General features: G+C 41.5%; 1 protein-coding gene across 50 annotated transcripts in view; it reads left to right on the top strand.

Moving 5' to 3' along the window:
* HUWE1 (HECT, UBA and WWE domain containing E3 ubiquitin protein ligase 1) overlaps positions 1-20,602 on the top strand; it is a 142,696-nt gene that overhangs the window by 15,550 nt on the left and 106,544 nt on the right. For all 50 annotated transcript variants that reach the window (XM_089324739.1, XM_089324753.1, XM_089324748.1 and 47 more), the window contains one exon: positions 15,970-16,038. In XM_089324739.1, coding sequence (XP_089180865.1) covers positions 15,994-16,038 — 45 coding nt within the window. In that variant the 5' untranslated portion in view covers positions 15,970-15,993. The remainder of the gene's footprint in view (positions 1-15,969; positions 16,039-20,602) is intronic.

The following is a 20,602-nucleotide window of genomic DNA, read 5'->3' as shown; positions in this document are numbered from 1 at the left end:
AGAGAGCTGGATTGGAAGTGGAGTAGCCTGGGTTTGAACTGGCGCCCATATGGGATGCCGGCACTGCAGGAGGTGGAGTTTGCTATGCCACAATGCCGGCCCCCTAAAATATTTTTATTGAAAGAGATGAGGGGGCCGGCGCCGCGGCTCACTAGGCTAATCCTCTGCCTTGCGGCGCCGGCACACCGGGTTCTAGTCCCGGTCGGGGCGCCAGATTCTGTCCCGGTTGCCCCTCTTCCAGGCCAGCTCTCTGCTGTGGCCCGGGAGTGCAGTGGAGGATGGCCCAAGTGCTTGGGCCCTGCACCCCATGGGAGAAGCACCTGGCTCCTGCCTTCGGATCAGCACGGTGCACTGGCCGCAGCGCGCCGGTGGCGGTGGCCATTGGAGGGTGAACCAACGGCAAAGGAAGACCTTTCTCTCTGTCTGTCTCTCTCACTGTCTGTCCACTCTGCCTGTCAAAAAAAAAAAAAAGAAAGAAAAAGAAGAAGAAGAAAGAAAGAAAGAGATGAGGGTAGAGAGAGATCTTCCATCTGCTGGTTTACTGCTCAAATGGCCACAACAGGCAGGGCTGGGCCAAACCAAAGCCAGGAGCAAGGAGCTCCATCTGGGTCTCCTGCGTAGTGGCAGGGGTCCAAGGATTTGGGCCATTCTTGGCTGCCCTCCCAGGGCCATCAGCAGGGAGTTAGCTGTGGATGCCAGTTTTAGTCCCAGCTGCTCCACTTATGGTCCAGCTCTCTGCTATGGGCTGGAAAAGCAATAGAAGATGGCCCAAGTGCTTGGGCCCCTGCATCTGTGTGGGAAACCTGGAAGAAGCTCCTGGCTCCTGGCTTCGGATCAGCCCAGCTCTAGGCATTTGGGGAGTGAACCAGTGGATGGAAGACCTTTTTCTCTGTCTCTTCCTTTTTTTTGGTCATTCTCCCTCTCAAATAAATAAAAGTTTATAAAAAATGTTTATTTCAAAGGCAAGTGACAGAATCTTTGACCTACTGGTTCAATCCCAAAACACCCACAGCAGCGGGAACTGGACCAGGCTGAAGCCAAGAGCCAGGAATCGGCAACACTATCAAGATCTCCCATGTGGGTGTCAGGGGCCCAAGTGCTTGAACCATTTTCCACTGCCTTCTTAGGCTCATTAGCAGAAGCTCAGTAGCCAGGACTTGAACTGACACTCCAGTATTGGATATCAGTACTGCAAGTGGTGGTGGCTTAATCCACTGTGCCACAATGTTTGCCACAGAAATAGTATTTTTATGTTTGCTGTACTTAATATGTTGACTCATGTCCATGTCATGATGTATACCACTTAAGGATTTCTAATGGCTGCATTATATTCTGTTGAATGCCTGATTCATAATTTATTTAACGACTTCCCTATGTGTACACAAAATTTTTAAGTCCCAGGTTTTCAGGATATTAATGCTTTGCTGTAAACAGAAGGCAGTCAGTAAATTAGTGTTGAATGAACGAAAGAATCATAGGAATATCCTAATAGAGAAATATTCATTACATCCACGTGTATTTCCTTAAGAAATTTCTAAAACTGAAATGCAAAAATTTAAAGTTTTGATACTTATTGGAAAATTGCCCTTTAGAAAGACTATCCTGCATTTTTCAATGTGGTATGTTTTATATATGCTCCATGGTGATTCACAATATTATAATGCCTTGGATTAAGCCTCGATAAATTTAGTGTTGCAGAAGAGCATAAACTTGGATATATCCAGTATCTATATAGATGGCTTTCTCCATGTCTGTATCTGTTGCCATATTTTGCAGAGGCTAGTTTAAATCCTTCAGCTTGGAGCATCTTGCATCTTAACCCTGTCCCGGTTCTTGCTCCTCAAATTCCCTCAAAATATCTTGTAGAGTCCATCCGTAATAGGAAGAATAGTCCAAAGAAATGCATGTATCACCTGAAAACCTTTTACCTACAGTATTTTAGACTTTTTTCATTTAAAAATAAATGCAGACTGTCTTTAATGAGTGAATTAAAATCTACCTCCAGCAGGAGAAATTATAGTCATGCACTGTGTAACATTTTGATTAGCAACAGACTGCATATGTCTGGTTTCTTATATGTCACCTGGGGACATTGTAGCCATCTTTGTTTACGTAGGAATACTACAGTGTTGACCCAGTGATCAAATTGCCTTATGATTTCCTTCTAACAATGTATCCCCTTTGTTAAGTACAGTATTACTGTACTGTCAGCTTTAAAGTGGTAGTCGTTTCCATGTCCAGCAGAAAAGGTAGATGAGACTCTGTGTTTGCTATTATCTATGTCAAGCTCCTTATTTTGTAGGCCGAGTTAGAGGTACTGACTTGTCCAAGTTGTCATGACTGGATAGGGGTGGTTTGGATGTTTGAGCTCAGGTTACCTAGTTCAGGGTTATTCCCATTATACTTCATCTTTCCTTAAAACTGATCTTAGTTCTATTTCTGAATGTGCCACCAAGCATCAGCCATAGAAGTGCAGAATAAATGGCCCCTTCCTATAAGAAAGTTACTCAAAAAAGGAGGGAAATTTAATGAGTAGAAAATTTATATGAAAAAGGCAAAAGGTATAGACTATTCTCTTTGCTCTTTTGACCATATTAAATTCCAACCTGAGGTCAATTGAGAGATCTTTCGGTTGACAATTCTATTTGGTTCTGTGTTTTCATGCAGATATATGGATGTCATAAACCAGCAGATTGGACTGGATTTCTTGCTTATAAAGCTTAAACATTAAATTGATAGTTTCTTTTTTTAAAAAAATTATCAGGAAGAGTTATACACTCACACCCATTCCCCCACCCACCCACCCCTTTTCCATCTGTTGGTTCACTCCCCAGATGGCCAGTGCTGAGCCAGGCTGGAGTCAGGAGCTTCATCTGGGTCTCCCAGGTGGGTAGTGGGGGCTCAAAGTACTTTGGCAATCTTCCACTGCTTTTCCCAGGCTACTAGTAGGGAGCTGGATTGAAAGTGGAGCAACAGCTACATGAACCAGGGCCCATATGTGATGCCAGCTTCATGGGCTGCAGCTTTACCTGCTATGCCACAACGCTAGTCCCCTTAAAGTGAGAATTTCTAAGCCTGTATTTTCCCCCTTCCTCTTCAACTGCTTTAAATTATAAAAGTAACATGATTCCTGTTTTTTAAAAAAATTCAAAGTGAACACTTCAGTTAAAAATCAGTCCCCCTCTCAAAAGGCAGTCCTCTTATTTATACCATGCCTCAGAAATCTCTTAACAATTTGTATATATTATTTTACACCTTTTAGTATTTGCTTCTCCATTTATGTGCTGTGTTTATTTTTATGTGGTAGAATATACAGCTCTACTCCATTCTTTTTAATGGCTACAATTGTACCCTGAAGTATAGATCTGGCATAATTTAATCCTTCCCTATTGTTTAGCCTTACCAGTAGAATTGCTGCTGGGTCAGAGGGTGGTACCTATTTATACTTTGGACAAGTACTGCCAAGTAACCCTCAAAAAGGCTGTTTTGAATGGGTGACATTCCCACCAGCAGTGTTTGTGACTAGTATTGCATTGTCCACATTATCTGTCAGAGATGAATATTGTTGATCGTTTTAACTCTAATCTGATGGATGAGAAAGCACTGCCTTGTTTGATTAGCATTTTCCAGCTGTTAGTAAAGATGAGCAAATGTTTATGTCCTCTGTAAGTTGCAAGTTCATACCTTCTTCCTTCATTTTCAATTGGATTATTTGTTTTACTGAGTTATGAAGTTCTTTTTGTATATTTGAGATTTTAACTCTTTAATTCTGTTGCAGAGATCTGCTTAAGAGGAATTTTACTGTGATCGAATGCTTGTTATTTTTTTCTTTTAGGTTTCTCAGTTACAGGACTTTGTTGGAAGGCTTTTTTTTCCAGCTAGGATTACAAGACTGTTTCCTTGTATTTTTTTAATAACTTTCATAGTTTGGCTTTTCATGTTTAAGTATTGGTATGAAGTAGGTATGCATTACTGTATTCATCTAAATAATTAGTGCCTATTTTCCACCCTGGGAACAACTATTTGATCTGTGAAAATATGCTCAGCTTAAAAGTGAAGTATTTCTGAAAGTGTTATTTATTTATTTATTATATAAAAACCTTTGAAATGTGTGCCAAGTAGAAAACTGGCTTGGTTACTTATAGCTCTTTTAGTTTTTGAGGCTAATTCAGCTTGTTCATGTTTAATGCTTAAGCTTTGTTTTGAATTGAAGGCAGAGTATTATCAATAGTGCCTTAAGGGATCCCCGTTATTATATTTCCGTTTGTTTAAGGTCCACATTGCCTTCAGAAGCAGTGGTGGCTGAGAACTAGAGTATCCTTGCGAATAGACGAGCATATTTCATGTAATAGATATACTAGAAGACTTCAAAAAGAGCTCATGGAGAATGGAACTACAAGGAAAATAGGAATTTTCCAAGAACTTTTTGAAGCCCCCTTGTAAATATTTGAAAGCAGCAGACTGTTCACATTGTTTGGTTTATTTAAAAACATTTGAAGTGACTGTGTGCCAGGCTGTGTGTGGTGGTTTTAAATTTACTCTAACAGAGCTGGTTTTGTCTGTCCCACATTTTGGGATCTAGCTGTGTGTTTAAAGACTTTGTTTTGTGATTTTCTTATCAATGAACTAATTGGAGTCTCATAGCAAACCTGTGAAGTTGGAAATATTTTCATCGTATTGAAAAACTTTCTGCCATATTGATAATTGCTGTGAATATCTTGCTGTTTTTAAATCATAGAAAAGAATTTTTGTCTGTGATCCTTCTAAATTCATTTGAGCTAGCTCGAAGTGTGATATCCAATTCAAATCTTTGACTAAATGACATGGCCTGCACAGTATTTAGTAGGCTAGTTGGCCTTTGGAGAACTATAATCTGAGAATGAGACTGGAGCCTCCCGATCTTGTCATCAAAGTAGAGTTTAAATTTGGCCGGCGCCGCGGCTCACTAGGCTAATCCTCCACCTAGCGGCGCCGGCACACCGGGTTCTAGTCCCGGTCGGGGCGCCGGATTCTGTCCCGGTTGCCCCTCTTCCAGGCCAGCCCTCTGCTGTGGCCAGGGAGTGCAGTGGAGGATGGCCCAGGTGCTTGGGCCCTGCACCCCATGGGAGACCAGGAAAAGCACCTGGCTCCTGGCTCCTGCCATAGGATCAGCGTGGTGCGCCGGCCGCAGCGCGCCGGCCGCGGCGGCCATTGGAGGGTGAACCAACGGCAAAGGAAGACCTTTCTCTCTGTCTCTCTCTCTCTCACTGTCCACTCTGCCTGTCAAAAAAAAAAAAAAAAAAAAAAGTAGAGTTTAAATTTTTGTTCATTGCAGTGCTTAATGCTACCAATCTGGAGATTAACACATACTGTATGTTCATTCTCCTTATGCAGTCATACGTACACAGTTTGAAAAGACCAGCTCTTTCTTGCTTTTAATCAGATCTGTCTGCCTGCCTATCTAGCATAAGGTTGCAGCCCTTACATTAATCTGGAGCAATAACAACATGACTTACTGTTTGCTGGGCTCAATCCTATGAGATAAACTTTTTTATTTGACAGAGGTAACTGACTCAGAGAGGTACAGTAACTTATCTAAGATCATACACCTAAGCCCAGGTCAGTTGTCCTCTACTTCATTTTGACTCTTTTCCACTAACATTCCTTAGTTTTTACCTTTAATATAAGTTTTAAAAATAGACATGTCAAGAAAAAGTAAGATGAAAAAAATTTTTTAATGAAAATATACATCTATGGGAGCAAATAAGTACATTACTAAGATGTCTGTTCCTTCTCCCATGTAGCTATGTAATTTTTTTAAGATTTTATTTATTTGAATGACGATTACAGAGAGAGGTGAAGACAGAGACAGAGGTCTTTATCTGCTGGTTCACTCCCCAAATGGCTGCAGTGACAGAGTTGAGCCAATCTGAGGCCAGAAGCCAGGAGCTTCTTCTGGGTCTCCCACGTGGGTGCAGGGACCCAAGGGCTTGGGCCATCCTCTGCTGCTTTCCCAGGTGCATTAGTAAGGGAGCTGGATTGGATGTGGAACAGCCAGGACTTGAACCAGCACCCATAAGGGATGCTGGTGCTGCAGGCCAGGGCTTTATCCCACTATGCCACATCGCCGGCCCCCATAGCTATTTCTTTTGACACAATATATTAAGGCATATAAAACCTTGCTTGTGCTTTCAGCTTTTCTTTGTGTGTTTTTATGTGTTGACTTTGTTGCTTTTATAGTATTATAATCTCTAACATACTTTTTTTTTTTACTTTTTAAAAAAATTTTCTGCTTTTCTGTACACTTAGCTATCTTATAGTACCCATCTCAACAATGCCCCCTGCATATAGTATGATTACAACTGTGAGGGTACTGCAGAAAGTTCTTGGAAAATGGAATTGGGCGATAAGTTTTTCTGGTCCAAAAAGTTAATATCTGCAGTTTGAATTTTCATGAGTTACAGAGAGAGGTAGAGAATCAGAGAAAGAGAGAGGTCTTCCATCCACTGGTTCACTCCCCAAATGGCCTGTGGCCAGAACTGAGCTGATCTGAAGCCAGGGGCTTCTTCTGGGTCTCCCATGTGGGTGCAGGGGCCCAAGCGCTTGGGCCATCTTCTATTTTCTCGGGCCATCTTCTACCTTGTCAGGCCATAGCAGAGAGCTGGATTGGAAGTGGAGCTGCCGGGACCCAAACCGGTGCCTTGGGATGCTGGCACTGCAGGCCGTGGCTTTAATCTGCTGTGCCATAGCACCGGCCCCAATAATAGGCATTTTACATGAACTTTTTTTTTTTTTTTTGACAGGCAGAGTGGACAGTGAGAGAGAGAGAGACAGAGAGAAAGGTCTTCCTTTGCCGTTGGTTCACCCTCCAATGGCCGCCGCAGCCAGCGCGCTGCGGCCGGCGCACCGCGCTGATCCGATGGCAGGAGCCAGGAGCCAGGTGCTTTTCCTGGTCTCCCATGGGGTGCAGGGCCCAAGCACCTGGGCCATCCTCCACTGCACTCCCTGGCCACAGCAGAGAGCTGGCCTGGAAGAGGGGCAACCGGGACAGAATCCGGCGCCCCGACTGGGACTAGAACCCGGTGTGCCGGCGCCGCAAGGCGGAGGATTAGCCTAGTGAGCCGCGGCGCCGGCTACATGAACTTTTTGAAGACCCCACCCATACTTGTTGAATGGAAAGAAAGATGAAGGTTAAATGAATCTGGTTTCCTCTGTTGAAAATTTTGCCAAGAGTTTAATGTGAACCAACCAGGCTTTTTTTTTTTTTTTTTACTTTGTTAAACATTTACTGAATAGTCATTCATTCGGGTACTAATCTAAATGTTGCTTCTTATGCTGGTGACAGGAATGAGCAGATAAATATGATACAGCCCATTTGTGCAAAACTGTGTAGTGGGGAGACTGTCAGTGTGTTGGTTGAGGGTATATGCAGGCAGGATACAGTGGAGGCAGGGATAGCTTTTACGTTTTGGTGATGGTACCTGAAAAGCCTTATAGAAGAGTTGACCTTAAGGTGAGCTTTACAGAATATTCTGAAAGCAGCCATTTTAGCAGAAAGAACAATGCAGTCTTGAATGTTAGAGAGTTTTAAGATGCTTGATACAGCAGGGGGGATGGTGTTATGTAGTGTCATGTCTTTAGTAAGAGGTAAGTGGGTACCGGCTCCTAGTCTTGGATGCTGGCTTAGGTAAGGAGTTTTTATTTGATAGATTGACTCTCAGTTTTCAGGAGGTTGCTCTGGTAGCAATCTGGAGTATGGAACAGGAGAATCCAACAGAATAATTTGCCTAATTTATGAAAATATACCAAAGGAGAAAATAGTATAATGAATGCCACCTGTCACCCTGCTTCAACAGTTATCAACACATGGCTGTTTTATTTATGCCCCGCTGCTGTGTCCAGTTTTTAAACAAATTCCTAAGTCAGTCACAGATAGACAAAGCATAGTTACTGTGGCCATTGAGGCTGGCCTATGCAGCCAGATCACCTATATAGTTTGAAAAAAATAAAATGGTCCCACCTCAGATCTATTGAATTAGATACTTACATGATCAGGCATTTTTAATTTTCAGAATTAGTCTCAAGATGAAATATCTTTTTAGATGATTTTTAAGAACTTGACTTTTGATAAGTGAAAATGTTTTCCTGAACTCATCTAATGCTGCCTGTAGCACTTCTGGGTGAAATTCACCTGTCATGGCCGGAGCCGTGGCTCACTTGGCTAATCCTCCGCCTGCGGCACTGGCACCCCAGGTTCTAGTCCCAGTCAGGGTGCCAGATTCTGTCCCGGTTACTTCTCTTCCAGTCCAGCTCTCTGCTGTGGCCCAGGAGGGCAGTGGAGGATGGCCCAAGTGCTTGGGTCCCTGTACCCGCATGGGAGACTGGGAGGAAGTACCCGGCTCCTGGCTTCGGATCAGTGCAACGCCGGCCGTAACAGCCATTAGGGGAGTGAACCAACTGAGAGAAGACCTTTCTCTCTTAAGAATATTAGCTTAAAGGCTGATTTCCTGTTAGAGCCGGCCAAGTCTGCTAGAGCACTTGCATCTTTGACACTGGTGAGATAGGGAATAACCAGTCATTGTTATAATTGTTTTTTTGTACCAAGTTCAGCCACAGATAAGAGAAGGGGATGGGAGACAATTCTTAAAGGGTAGGCTAAGGTTATTCCAGAGAACCAATTTAAAATGTATAGACAAAGGACTCTTCTATTTAGTTTGTGTAACGTACACTTAAGCTTTGCTTCTATTTTTGTTGAGAATGATGAGAAGGGCTCTTTGGCACACTGCCATTTCCTCTCTGGCAAAACTGATAATCTCCAACTTTGATGAGCCCTCTTTTGTTACCAAGTTCTTCTGATGCCAGTTTCTTCGAGTAATTGGGAGTAAACGGCACAAGGATAGGGTAGCCTGGTGGATCTGCAGCTTCCCAGGACTGTGGAGTAGACCATGTGCTGGACTGTGTTCTCAGATACCATTCTCAGATCCAAAGTTGATGTTGAAGGTTTCAGGTTCCTCTTTCTTAGTATCCTTGCCCTTGCTTGAGTATACTGCAGTGCAGAGAAGGCATATATACTTAATCTGAGGTATAGTGGTTGTGGTTTTAAATAACTGACTCTCAAGGTGTCTCTGCAGGTACTTTCCAGATTTGTCTTGGGTGATTAAAGGCCATTCTTCAGTTGCTTTATTATTATATCTTACTAGCAGTGCCCATTAAAATCTAGGTCAGCAACCCTCAGGGCATATGGGAGTCATCTTTTATGTGGTCAAGGATAGGGAGGCTGGTGTCTGTGTGAGGTGGGGTTGGCAGGGTGAGTTGTGCATATAGACATGTGCACTGACGAGTTGTGGACCAGATTTGGATTTGAATCCAGGTTCTACCACTTACAAGTATTGGTGTGGCCACTGATGGCCTCAGTAAATTGGGCACAGTCTTTACCTCCAAGTTCTAAGAATTAGATAATGCATAACAGGTTAGAGTAAATGTTAGCTGTTGTGATCATAGGGTGGTTCTCAGAATATTTGGATATTAATGTAGATAATCAGAAACCAGACTGATGGTAAGGTCTCACACTTAAAGTGTTGTCTTCATTAACAAATCAGTTAACCAGTGATGTCTGTGCCTTTGTAATCAAATAGTGAGGAGGCTGGGCTTCATAATTTAGCTTGCTGCTTCTCAGTGTAATGGATGGTCAGGGCAGCGCCCACCTGAATTTACTTTCAGAGACTGGGAGGCAAAGACAAGCATTTTGCTTTGTGGTGCTTTGGAGTTTAGTGTTATACAAACATTTTTTGTTTAAAAAACAAACCATAATTCATTTCCATAGCTCCAGTGGGATTTTCAGGCCGATTTTGATTCAGCTCCAGACCCATAGATATATCAAGCATCTCTTACCTACCAGTAATCAGTCATGTCAATAAAAATCAAATGCTTTCTGAGTGCCAAGCTCCTAACAGCCAGAAGGTGTAGGAAAGAACCTCCAAAAGCAAGCCAGCAGTTAATCCAATGGGTTTGTTTAGATTATATTGTTCTTTGATGCGTGTCCTTTGTTTGGATCAGGAACTACTGTTTTCTTCCTTAAGAAGAATTTTACACAAAGAATTTGTGATTGTAAATGGATGCATAGATTATAGAAAATTTGGAAAGATGAAAAGCCTGAAACATAAATAAAACTGTGTTACTCTGCCACCTAGAGGCAGCTACTTGATAATGTTGTGCATGTCTTCCCTTCTCCCATTTTTTTTTTTTTTAAACTTCCCCCTCCATGTGACATTTTCTCACTAATAGTGGTAGGTACAGGGTTCTGTGTAAATACATAGAGAGGGGCACCTAGTCAAGATTTAAGAGATAAGGGAAAGGATTGTCCTAATTCTGGATAGTGTTTGTGTTATTCAAAATCCACAAAGTGCTCTTTTTGTGAAGGTGAAATAGGCTGAATGGTTCCCTACCCCCAACATTCTTAGGAACCCTTTCAGTTATTCCTTCTTTATAAGATAATTTGCATCCACTTAGGAACCCATGCTAGTGTCTTTATTCCCCCTGCTTTCTCCTCTACCTTTCAATGACCCCATAGTTCCCTGCTTCCCTTCTACAGCCAGCCTTTCAAGAGCATCTTCTACACATGCTGGTGTGGCTTCACTTCCCATTGATCACCTGCCTCACTGCAGTATGGCTTCCTTTCTGCTGTCCCACTGAAACTATTGCTTGTTGAGTTATCTCCAATCCAATTCTCTTTTTTTTTTTTTTTTTTGACAGGCAGAGTGGACAGTGAGAGAGAGAGAGACAGAGAGAAAGGTCTTCCTTTGCTGTTGGTTCACCCCCCAATGGCTGCCGCGGCCGGCACACCGCACTGATCCGAAGTCAGGAGCCAGGTGCTTCTCCTGGTCTCCCATGGGGTGCAGGGCCCAAACACTTGGGCCATCCTCCACTGCACTCCCTGGCCACAGCAGAGAGCTGGCCTGGAAGAGGGGCAACCGGGACAGAATCCGGTGCCCCAACCGGGACTAGAACCCGGTGTGCCGGCGCCGCTAGGCGGAGGATTAGCCTAGTGAGCCGCGGCGCCGGCCCCCTCAATATATTTTAATACTACAAAATCAAAATTCAAACCTCAGAAGTAAGTGGAAAGTTGAAATGAAGATTGAAAACAATAATTCATTAGTTTTCTTCAAGTTGACCATCTTTCTGACTTGAGCTTGGTGCTCAGAATTCTGGTTCTGATCAACAAAGGCAGTAGGCCATTTCTAGGGATTTGTTTTAAATATTTTTGTTTCTTGTTAGATTTTTTTAAATGTAATTGGATTTTCAACTGTTTAGCTTCTAAGAGTATGTAGAACACATCCCTACGTTACTTTATTACTGAGATTGACAGTATCTCCGCTTCTCATCTTGTGCTCTGGCTTCCTCTCTTGAATACTTTTGAACAATAGAATCTAAAAGTGGAGAAGAATCTGCCATGAATTTATGTTCTCATGTGCATTTATTATAGTAATAAAACTGGTAGAGTGAATAGCATGTTATTAAAGCATGGGTTTGAGTCAGACCTGAATTTAGATCTTGATGCCAACATTTACCAAGCAGGCAAGGTACTTTTCTTCCTGAGCCTCAGTTTCTATCTATAAACAGATGTAAAACTTGACTAGAGTGGTGAGGGTTTTATGAAGGCACTTCAAAGTGTGCATAAAAATGAAATTAAAAAATAACTTTATTTTGTGTAAAAACATTTTGAAATCAGTGTGAGTATGAAAGAATATTGCATGAAGACCCTTGGCAGTGTATCTCAAAGTGTATTCTTTGGGATACTTAAATTGCTGGACTTTCAGTAGATACCACTGGGAAAAAAATGATTCTGTGCCCTAATGAGCTTCCTTTACCCAAGATTTCTCAGAGCCACTAATAATGTCAGCCATGTGACCATCCTAGAGGAAGGGAGATTCTGTAACATTTACCAAATTACCGGATCCTTGTCTTCCTGCACAGAGCAAGGCTCTAACACATTTTGGGAAACACCAGCCTCAGTATTGTCTGGCTTGTTGGAAACTCAGAAGACATTATCCCCTCTCACTGTGAAACCAGATTAGAAGTATGATAGCTAGGAATAAAACTTCTGAGTTTTCATTTTTTTCCCCCAAGTTTATTAGGTAGAGCAAGTTCCCATCCACTGGTCCATTCAGGCCGAAACTGGGAGCTGAGAACTCAGTCCAGGCCTCCCTCATGGGTGTCAAAGACCCAGTTACTTGATCCATGACTGCTGCTTCCCAGGGTGCATGTTAGCAGGCAACTGGAGTCAGAAGCTGGAGCTGAGCATTGAACCTAGGTACTCCCAGTGCAGGACATAGCATCTTAAACCACTAGGCCAAATGCCCACCCTGGAGTTTTCTAACTTGATGACTCATAGGCAGTGTTATCTTTATTTTTTAAATTATGAATATTGGCAGTGGAATTACAGAAGCCAGATTAGCATTATACTTGTGTAGAAATTTGTGTGTGTTTGTTCATTTGTTTTGGCTTTTTTTCTAAACTGGGTGCATCACAGGCTCACACTTAGGACTTAGAGTCTAGAGCCACTGATGCAAATAACCTGAGATGATTTAGAACTCATTCTGTTGGCAGCAGAAGCACTCCCAACTAAGTGTTTCTGTGGGAGGTCCTTGGCTGTAGTTCTAGGTTTCTTGGTTCCTTCCAGTTTTTGAATGTAGATCCAGCCGTCTGTCAGTTCTTTGAACTATCCAGTATCCTTCCAGTAAATTACTTTCTGCATTACTTAGCCAGAGTCTTTGTATCTTTGCAGACATTTGACTAGCACAATATCCTAAGTTAAAGCAAGATGCTTGCGTGAAGATTTACCAGGGACTTTAACATAATTTTTAAACCAGTTAAATGATTGTGAATTGCTTATTTCAGCACACAAATTAATCCATGTTCTTATTTTGGAATAATGATCGAGGTTTTCTAAATAGAATTTTTTTTTTTCGAGCAGTTTTAGGTTCACAGCAAAATTGAGTAGAAAATACAGAAATTTCCCATATTCCACTTCCCCCATACATATATATGCATAGCCTCCCACATTATCAAGGTTCCTCCACCAGAGTGACATAGTTGTTAGAATTGTTGAACCTATATTAGTGCATTGTTGTCACCCAAAACCCATAATTTTACATTGGGATTTTCCCTCAGTGTTTTAATTTTTGTGGTATGGACGTACTTAAAATGACATGTATCCATCATTATAGTATCATAGAGTAGATTCACTGCACTAAACATCCTCTGGGCTCTGCCTGTTCATTTCTTCCTCCTCACTAATCCCTGGCAACCACTGATCTTTAACTGTCTGCATAGTTCTCCAAAATGTCATATAGTTGGAATCATACTGTATGTAGCCTTTTGGAAATGACCGCTTAAGTTTCCTCAATATCTGTTCATGGCTTAATAGCTCATTTCTTTTTAGGGTTGAATAACATGTCATTGTCTGATTCTACCACCCTTTATCCATTTACCTGCCAGAGGACATCTTGGTTCCTTCCAAGTTTGGGCAATTAGGAATAAAGCTATAAATATCTACGTGTAGATTTTTGTAAAAACTTACTTTAACTCCTTGAATAAATATAAATGAGTGTGATTGCTGGGTCCTGTGGTAAGAAGGTGTTTAGGTTTGTAAGAAAACTTCTGAAGTACCTGTACCATTTTGCAGTCCCACCAGCAGTGAATGAGAATTCTGTTGTTCCACAGTCTTGTCAGCATTTAGTGTTCAAGTGTTCTGGGTTTTGGTCACTCTCATGAGTGTATTTCCTTATAATTTGTGTTTCCCTGATGACTTACGTGGAAAATATTTGCATGTTTATTTTTCAGCTGCATATCTTTTGGAGAGGTATATGTTAAGGTCTTCGGCCTATGTTTTAAATTGGCTCACTTCTTAAGGCGAAGTTTTAAGAGTTCTTTGTGTGTTTTAGATAACAGTCCTTTCTTTGTATGTCTTTTGCAAATATTTTCTCCAGCCTCTGGCTTGTCTTTTTATTCTCTTGATAGTGTCTTTTGCAGAGCAGATTTTAATTTTAATAAAGTCTAGTTTATCAACTTTTTTCATGGATCATACCTTTGGTTATATCTACAGAGTCATTACCAAACTGTAGGTAATTGGATTTTTCTCCTGTGATATTTTCTGGAAGTAAAGTTTAGCTTTTCCATTTAGGTTTACATTTAGGTCTCTGATCCATTTTGAGTTAATTTTTGTGAAGGGTGTAATGTTGGTCTGCATTTCTTGTACATGTTGATGTCCTGTTAACAGCACAATGTATTGAAAAAATTCTTTTGTCTTTATTGCCTTTTCTTCCTTGCCAAAGATCAGTTGGCTGTGTGAGTCTGTCTCTGGCTTCCCCTTCCTGTTCTTTCACCAGTACTCCAGTCTTTTGACTGCTGTACATTTATGGTAAATCTTAAAGTAGCATGAGCCCTCTGATTTTGTTCTCCTTCAATACTGTGTTGGCTATTCTCAGTCTTTTGCCTCGCCATATGAATTTTAGAATGATTTTGTCAGTATCTACAGAATAACTTGCTGAGGTTTTTATTAGATTTGCATTGGCTCTATAAGTGAAGTTCGGAATAGCTAACGCCTTGACAATATCGAGCTTTCCTATTTGTTGACATGTAATATGAGGATGCTTCAAAAAGTTTTTAGGAAATATGAATTTATTGTGGTGCCAAAAAATCCATCCATGCAAGCAATCATATTCCCATTCGCATTCAAAGTTCCTGAAAATAGGTGCTATTTTTAAAACTGTGCAGGAATTTTAAAAAAACATTTTGTGTCAAAAAATAAACTTTGCTATGAGTATTAGATTTGTGGGATTTTTCTGTGTAGATAATCCTTTGTCATTTGCAAAGAGGGAAAGTGTTATTTCATTTTTGATTTGTATGCGTGTTATTTCCTTTTCTTGCCATATTATAGGGGTTAAAATTAACATAATGTTGAATAAAGGGGGTAAGAACAGACATTGCCTTGTTCCTGATCCCAAAGGGAAATCATCTGTTATTTGAGTTGTATGGTGTCAGGGCTAACTGGTACTTCATACAGTAGAAGCAGTATTAGTAGCCTTCCAGCTAATGACTGCAGCCACAATAGTATGACAGCTACTTGATATATAATAGATGTGATGGATGTAAACAGTTTTGTGATAAAAGGGAGAAAAATGCAAGCCTGAGAGTAAGTGTACAAATAGTTCAGCCTATTATTTGCACTACATGGATAAGATTGTTGCCAAAATCTTACTGGCTTCGTTTCAATATTTTGAGGTTATTGGCAGTGTGCTTTTTTTAGTATTAGTTACTGAAGTAATTTCTTAAAAAGGAATATGGAATTTTATACCCTAAGTATCAACTTTTTCCTTCAGAAATCCTCCTTATAGAAAAGTATTAGATGATGGCCAGCGCCGAAGCTCAATAGGCTAATCCTCTGCCTGCGGCACCGGCACACCAGGTTCTAGTCCCAGTTGGGGCGCCAGATTCTGTCCTGGTTGCCCCTCTTCCAGGCCAGCTCTCTGCGGAGGATGGCCCAAGTGCTTGGGCCCTGCACCCCATGGGAGACCAGGAGAAGCACCTGGCTCCTTCCTTCGCATCAGCGTGGTGCGATGGCTACAGTGCGCTGGCCGCGGCGGCCATTGAAAGGTGAACCAACGACAAAAGGAAGACCTTTCTGTCTCTCTCTCACTCTCCACTCTGCCTGTCAAAAAATAAATAAATAAATAAAATAGAAAAGTATTAAATGATAACACTTTTAAATGAATTGATGCTAATTACCTTGATTGAATCCTTGTGTGTTGTATATGTGTGTACACCTTACTAACTAATAGCCGGGCCTCTGAATTAGCATAGCATCCTTCCAGTATTTTTACTTTAAAAATATGACAGAGTCTACATTGTATGTTGTCTGTGTCTAAGCTTGTGGAGCTTTCAATTGTAGCTTTAAGTTCTCACTTCTTTTGGGAATTTTTTTCTTTTCAGATCATAAAGCAAATAATCGAAATCATGAAAGTAGACAGGACTAAACTGAAAAAGACACCTACAGAGGCCGTAAGTATCTAGAAATTTGCTTTGCCTATCTCTTCATTACAGAGAAAAATCCTTGTGATCGGTTCATCCATACTGATCTTCCAGAAATGTCAGCATTCATATGCAAAGTGCAGTAAAACAGCTACTTGCCTTGAAACACTAAAACTTTGTTTTGAACTCCCCTTGATTAACAAATTGAATGGCCAAGTGACCCATGGAAAATGAGCTCTAGACAGTTCTTTGTATAACTGAAGTAGGCTCTTAGGCTGCTATTCCTATGCATTGAAAGGCAGTATGGTATAATGGAAAGAGCAACTGTGGATTAAAATTCTGACTGTAGCTGTGAGAGCTCATACAATTTTATTCTTTTTTTTTTAAATATTTAAAAAAATTTTTTTTAGTTTTATTTGAAAGGCAGAGAAATCAAGATCAAGATCTTCGATCTTCTGATTCACTGTTCAAATCCTTGAAATAGCCAGGGTTGGATCAAGGCAAACCTAGGGTCTCAGAACTCCATCTGTCTTCCATGTGGGTGGCAGGGATCCAGGTATTTGAGCCGTCACCTGCAGCTTCCCACAGTGTGTGTTAGCAGCAAGCTGGATTAAAAACAGAGGGAGACCTGTAACCCAAGCACTCTGATAAGGATGTAGGCATCCCAAGTGGCATCTTAACCACTGTGTCAAACACCTGCTCCCATGATTTTTTGGGGGGTAGGAATTTAAAGTAGTGGGGCCAGTACAGTGGTGTAGCAGGTTAAGCAACCATCTGCAGTGCTGACATCCCATATGGGCACCAGTTTTGAGTCCCAGCTGCTTTGCTTCTGATTCAGCTCCGTACTAATGACCTGGGAGGGCATTGGAGGATGGCCCAAGTGCTTGGGCCACTGCACCCACGTGGGATACATGGATGGAGCTCCTGGCTTTGGCCTGGCCCAGACCTGATCATTGCAGACATTTGGGGAGTGAACCAGTGGGCAGAAGATCTCTTTTCTCTCTGTCTCTTCCTCTCTCATTGTAACTCTTGGAAATGAAAGTAGTAACAACTTACTGGTGTTCTTGTGAAGCCTGTGTTTTAGCTTTCTTTATAGTAATAAACAATCATACAATTCAGTTTAACCTCTGTATTGTGTGTCCATGTCAGCTGATCCTATTTCAGCAGTAGAATTTCAGCTTCAGTCTAGTATGCCATCAGCTGATTTGAACCCTGCATTCTGAAGTTAAGGAAACATTGCTTAAGATACTCCTGTAGACCCTTGTGCTGTAGTTCAAAGCGCACAATCTTTAGAATTAGACCTGCATTTGTAGGTGAGAGTTTATTAGTTTGCCTGGTTTCCACAGTTGCAAAATGGGTTAACAGTTCCTCCCTCCTTGATACGAGCCAATTACTTAGCACAGTGTCTGACATGTAATAAATTAGTTAAGTTTTTAAATACAAACTGCTTGTTTTTTGTTTTTCAAAAATGAAGCTATCTACCAAGTTATCACTGAAGGATCTCCATTCTTAACATTTTTGTATTTCTTCCAGTCTTTTAAAAATTATTGCATGTGCACAGTTATCTTGCCCGTTCATCAGTATTGTTTCCCAGTATCCTCACTGGTGTTATCTTTTCACAGATTATCTTTTCAACCTTTATAAGTTTATCAGATGGGGGAAGAAGTATTTCACTGATCTAACCTGTATTGCTTCAATCTATGTATTTTTCAAGCTTTTGGACCTTGTATCAGTTATCTTATAGCTTTCATTTTGTATTTGACATTGTCATGTGACTGTGTTTCTTACTGAATGCCATATATATATATATGAGAGGATTTTTTTTTAAAAAGTTTATGTATTTGAAAGGTAAAGTTACAAAGAGGCAGAGAGAGAGGTGTCTTCCATCCTCTGATTCACTCCCCCCTCAAATGGCTGCAACTGGCCTGATCCAAAGCCAGGAGCTTCTTCCAGGTCTCCCATGTGGGTGCAGGTGCCCAAGGACTTGGGCCATCTTCTGCTTTCCCAGGCCATAGCAGAGAGTGGAGTAGCCAGGACTCAAACTGACGCTCATGTGGGATGCCAGCACTGCAGGCCATGGATGCTTTACCTGCTACACCACAGTGACGGCCCCGAGAATATATTCTTTTTATTTATCTCTTGCAGTTACTTTTATCGGCTTTTGCTTCTGAGTATTTAAAAGTGTTCATTTATTAGACGGACATTCAGAGAGTGACTCCCATTTACTGGTTCACTCTCCAGATGTCTGCAATGGCCAGGACTGGACTGGGCCAAAGCCAGGAGCTCAATACAGGTCTCCTATGGGGTTCAGGAATCTGTTTACTTGAGCCAAAGCCAGGTATTGAACCTAGGCCCTTGGATATGACGTGTACATCTTAACCAGTGATCTAACTGCTAGGCTAGAAGCCCTGAGTTTTTTCAAAGGTTTATTTTATTTATTTGAAAAGTAGAATTCTAGGGAGAGACAGAGAGAGAAAGAGAGAGATTGATCTTCCATCCACTGATTCACTCCCCAATTAATTGCAACGACTAAGGCTGGACTAGACTGAAGCCAAGAGCCGGGAGCTTTGTGGGTGGCAGGGGCCCAAGTACTTACCATCTTCTGCTTTCCCAGGCACATTAGCAGGGAGCTGGATCGAAAGTAGAGCAGCTGAGACTATTAACTGGTGCCTATATGGGATGCTGGCATTGCAGTTGGTGGCTTTAACCTGCTGTGCTACAAAGCCAGCCCCTGCAGGTGTTCCTTATATATTATATATATATATATATATATGTATGTTTTGGAAATCAACCCCTGAAAGACATCAAGCAAAGTGAATTAAGTCAGTTGTAAAGGTCCAAATACTGTATGATGCCTCTGGTGTGAGGCATCTAAAATAGACACAGAGATGGCCAATAGAGTGGTGGATGCCAGGGAATGGGGGAAGTTGTTCAGTGCATATAAAGTTAGTTATACAAGATGAGTAAGTTCTAGAGTTGTGCTGTACAACATATTGCCTGTAGTCAACAAAAGTATTGTGCACTTAAAATTTTGTTAATAGATTTCTTAACATGAACACAAAAAGGGGTAGGAGGAAACTTGGAGGTGATGGAAACATTTATTGCCTGGGTTATGTTATGGTGACGGTAATGTGAGTTTATGTGTATATCCAAACTCACCAAATTATATACACCAATTATGTACAGTTTTTTATATCCGTTATAACTTAGTAAAGCAGGGACAGTGGCGCAGGCACATGACTAGCTGGGAAAAATATTGATACTTCAGTGTAATCACTATCTTTAGTAGTAAGATCAGTAGGAAAAATGAATGGCCCAATGACAAAATGAGCATAAAACATTTCAGAAAAGAACAAAACTAGTAAACATCCCGATAATTTTAACCTTATAGATCATCAAAAGAAATAGTATTTTTTTTAACTTAGTGGATTATAAAGGATTTGATCCAAATTTCTGGTTAATTTTTCCTAGCTTCTAGCAGATTACTTAGGATAAGCTTCTAGAAGTGGAATTTTTAGGTTATCAACTATGTACATTTTTTTTTTGACAGGCAGAGTAGACAGAGAGAGAGACAGAGAGAAAGGTCTTCCTTTTTGCCATTGGTTCACCCTCCAATGGCCACCGCCACCGGCGCGCTGCAGCCAGCGCACCGTGCTGATCCGAAGGCAGGAGCCAGGTGCTTCTCCTGGTCTCCCATGGGGTGCAGGGCCCAAGCACTTGGGCCATCCTCCACTGCACTCCCTGGCCACAGCAGAGAGCTGGCCTGGAAGAGGGGCAACCGGGACAGAATCCGGCGCCCCAACCGGGACTAGAACCCCGTGTGCTGGCACCGCAAGGTGGAGGATTAGCCTAGTGAGCCGCGGCGCTGGCCTAACTATATACATTTTTAAGACTTGAATTGCCTTTTTTCCTCAAGTAGAATGTAAGAGTGTTCATTTTCCCACGGTGTGGTCAATACTAGGTATTATATCTTACATTGATAATTTGTAGAGCAACAGCAGTGCAAAGGATTTTTCCCCTAGGTTTGATATCTGTTGGAACAAATCAATAGAAACCCTGGCTGTTGGTATGGAGCTATTGAACTGGCAAGCTCTTTTGTTTATGTTAGGATGAGTAAGGAAAAATCACGTTTACATTTATATAGTGAGGCTAATAGGGTAAAGATGGCATTATGCCAACTGGTTCTTGGGAGCAGGAAATACAAGCATCTTAGGTGCCTCAGAAATGCATGTGCCAGAGGGTCAGAAATGGACCCTGTGAAAGCTTCAGGGCTGCCACACAAGGAATATTTCTAGGGGTTTTGAGGTCTGACAGACATTGAGATATGCCTTTCAAAAGCAAGACAAGTCCCTGCACCTTGTCCCACACACAGTGAAGGAGAAGAATGCTGTATAGGATACTTCTTTTGGATTTTTTGTCATATTTGGTCATGCTATCTTGATCTATTTACTGGGTAACCTTTAAAGCATTCAGTGGGCCATTGCTAAAGTGCTAGCGAGGTTTGGATCTAGAAAAGATTGCAGAAGCTCTGATGCAAGCCGCCCTACTACTTGGACATTATGATCTAGGAGACCCAGTTATTTGACTTCGGTGT

This window comes from Oryctolagus cuniculus, chromosome X (assembly GCF_051225735.1).
Source record: "Oryctolagus cuniculus isolate XC-2025 breed Fujian yellow rabbit chromosome X, ASM5122573v1, whole genome shotgun sequence".
NCBI lineage: Eukaryota > Metazoa > Chordata > Mammalia > Lagomorpha > Leporidae > Oryctolagus > Oryctolagus cuniculus.
This window is presented reverse-complemented; position numbering and strand designations above follow the sequence as displayed.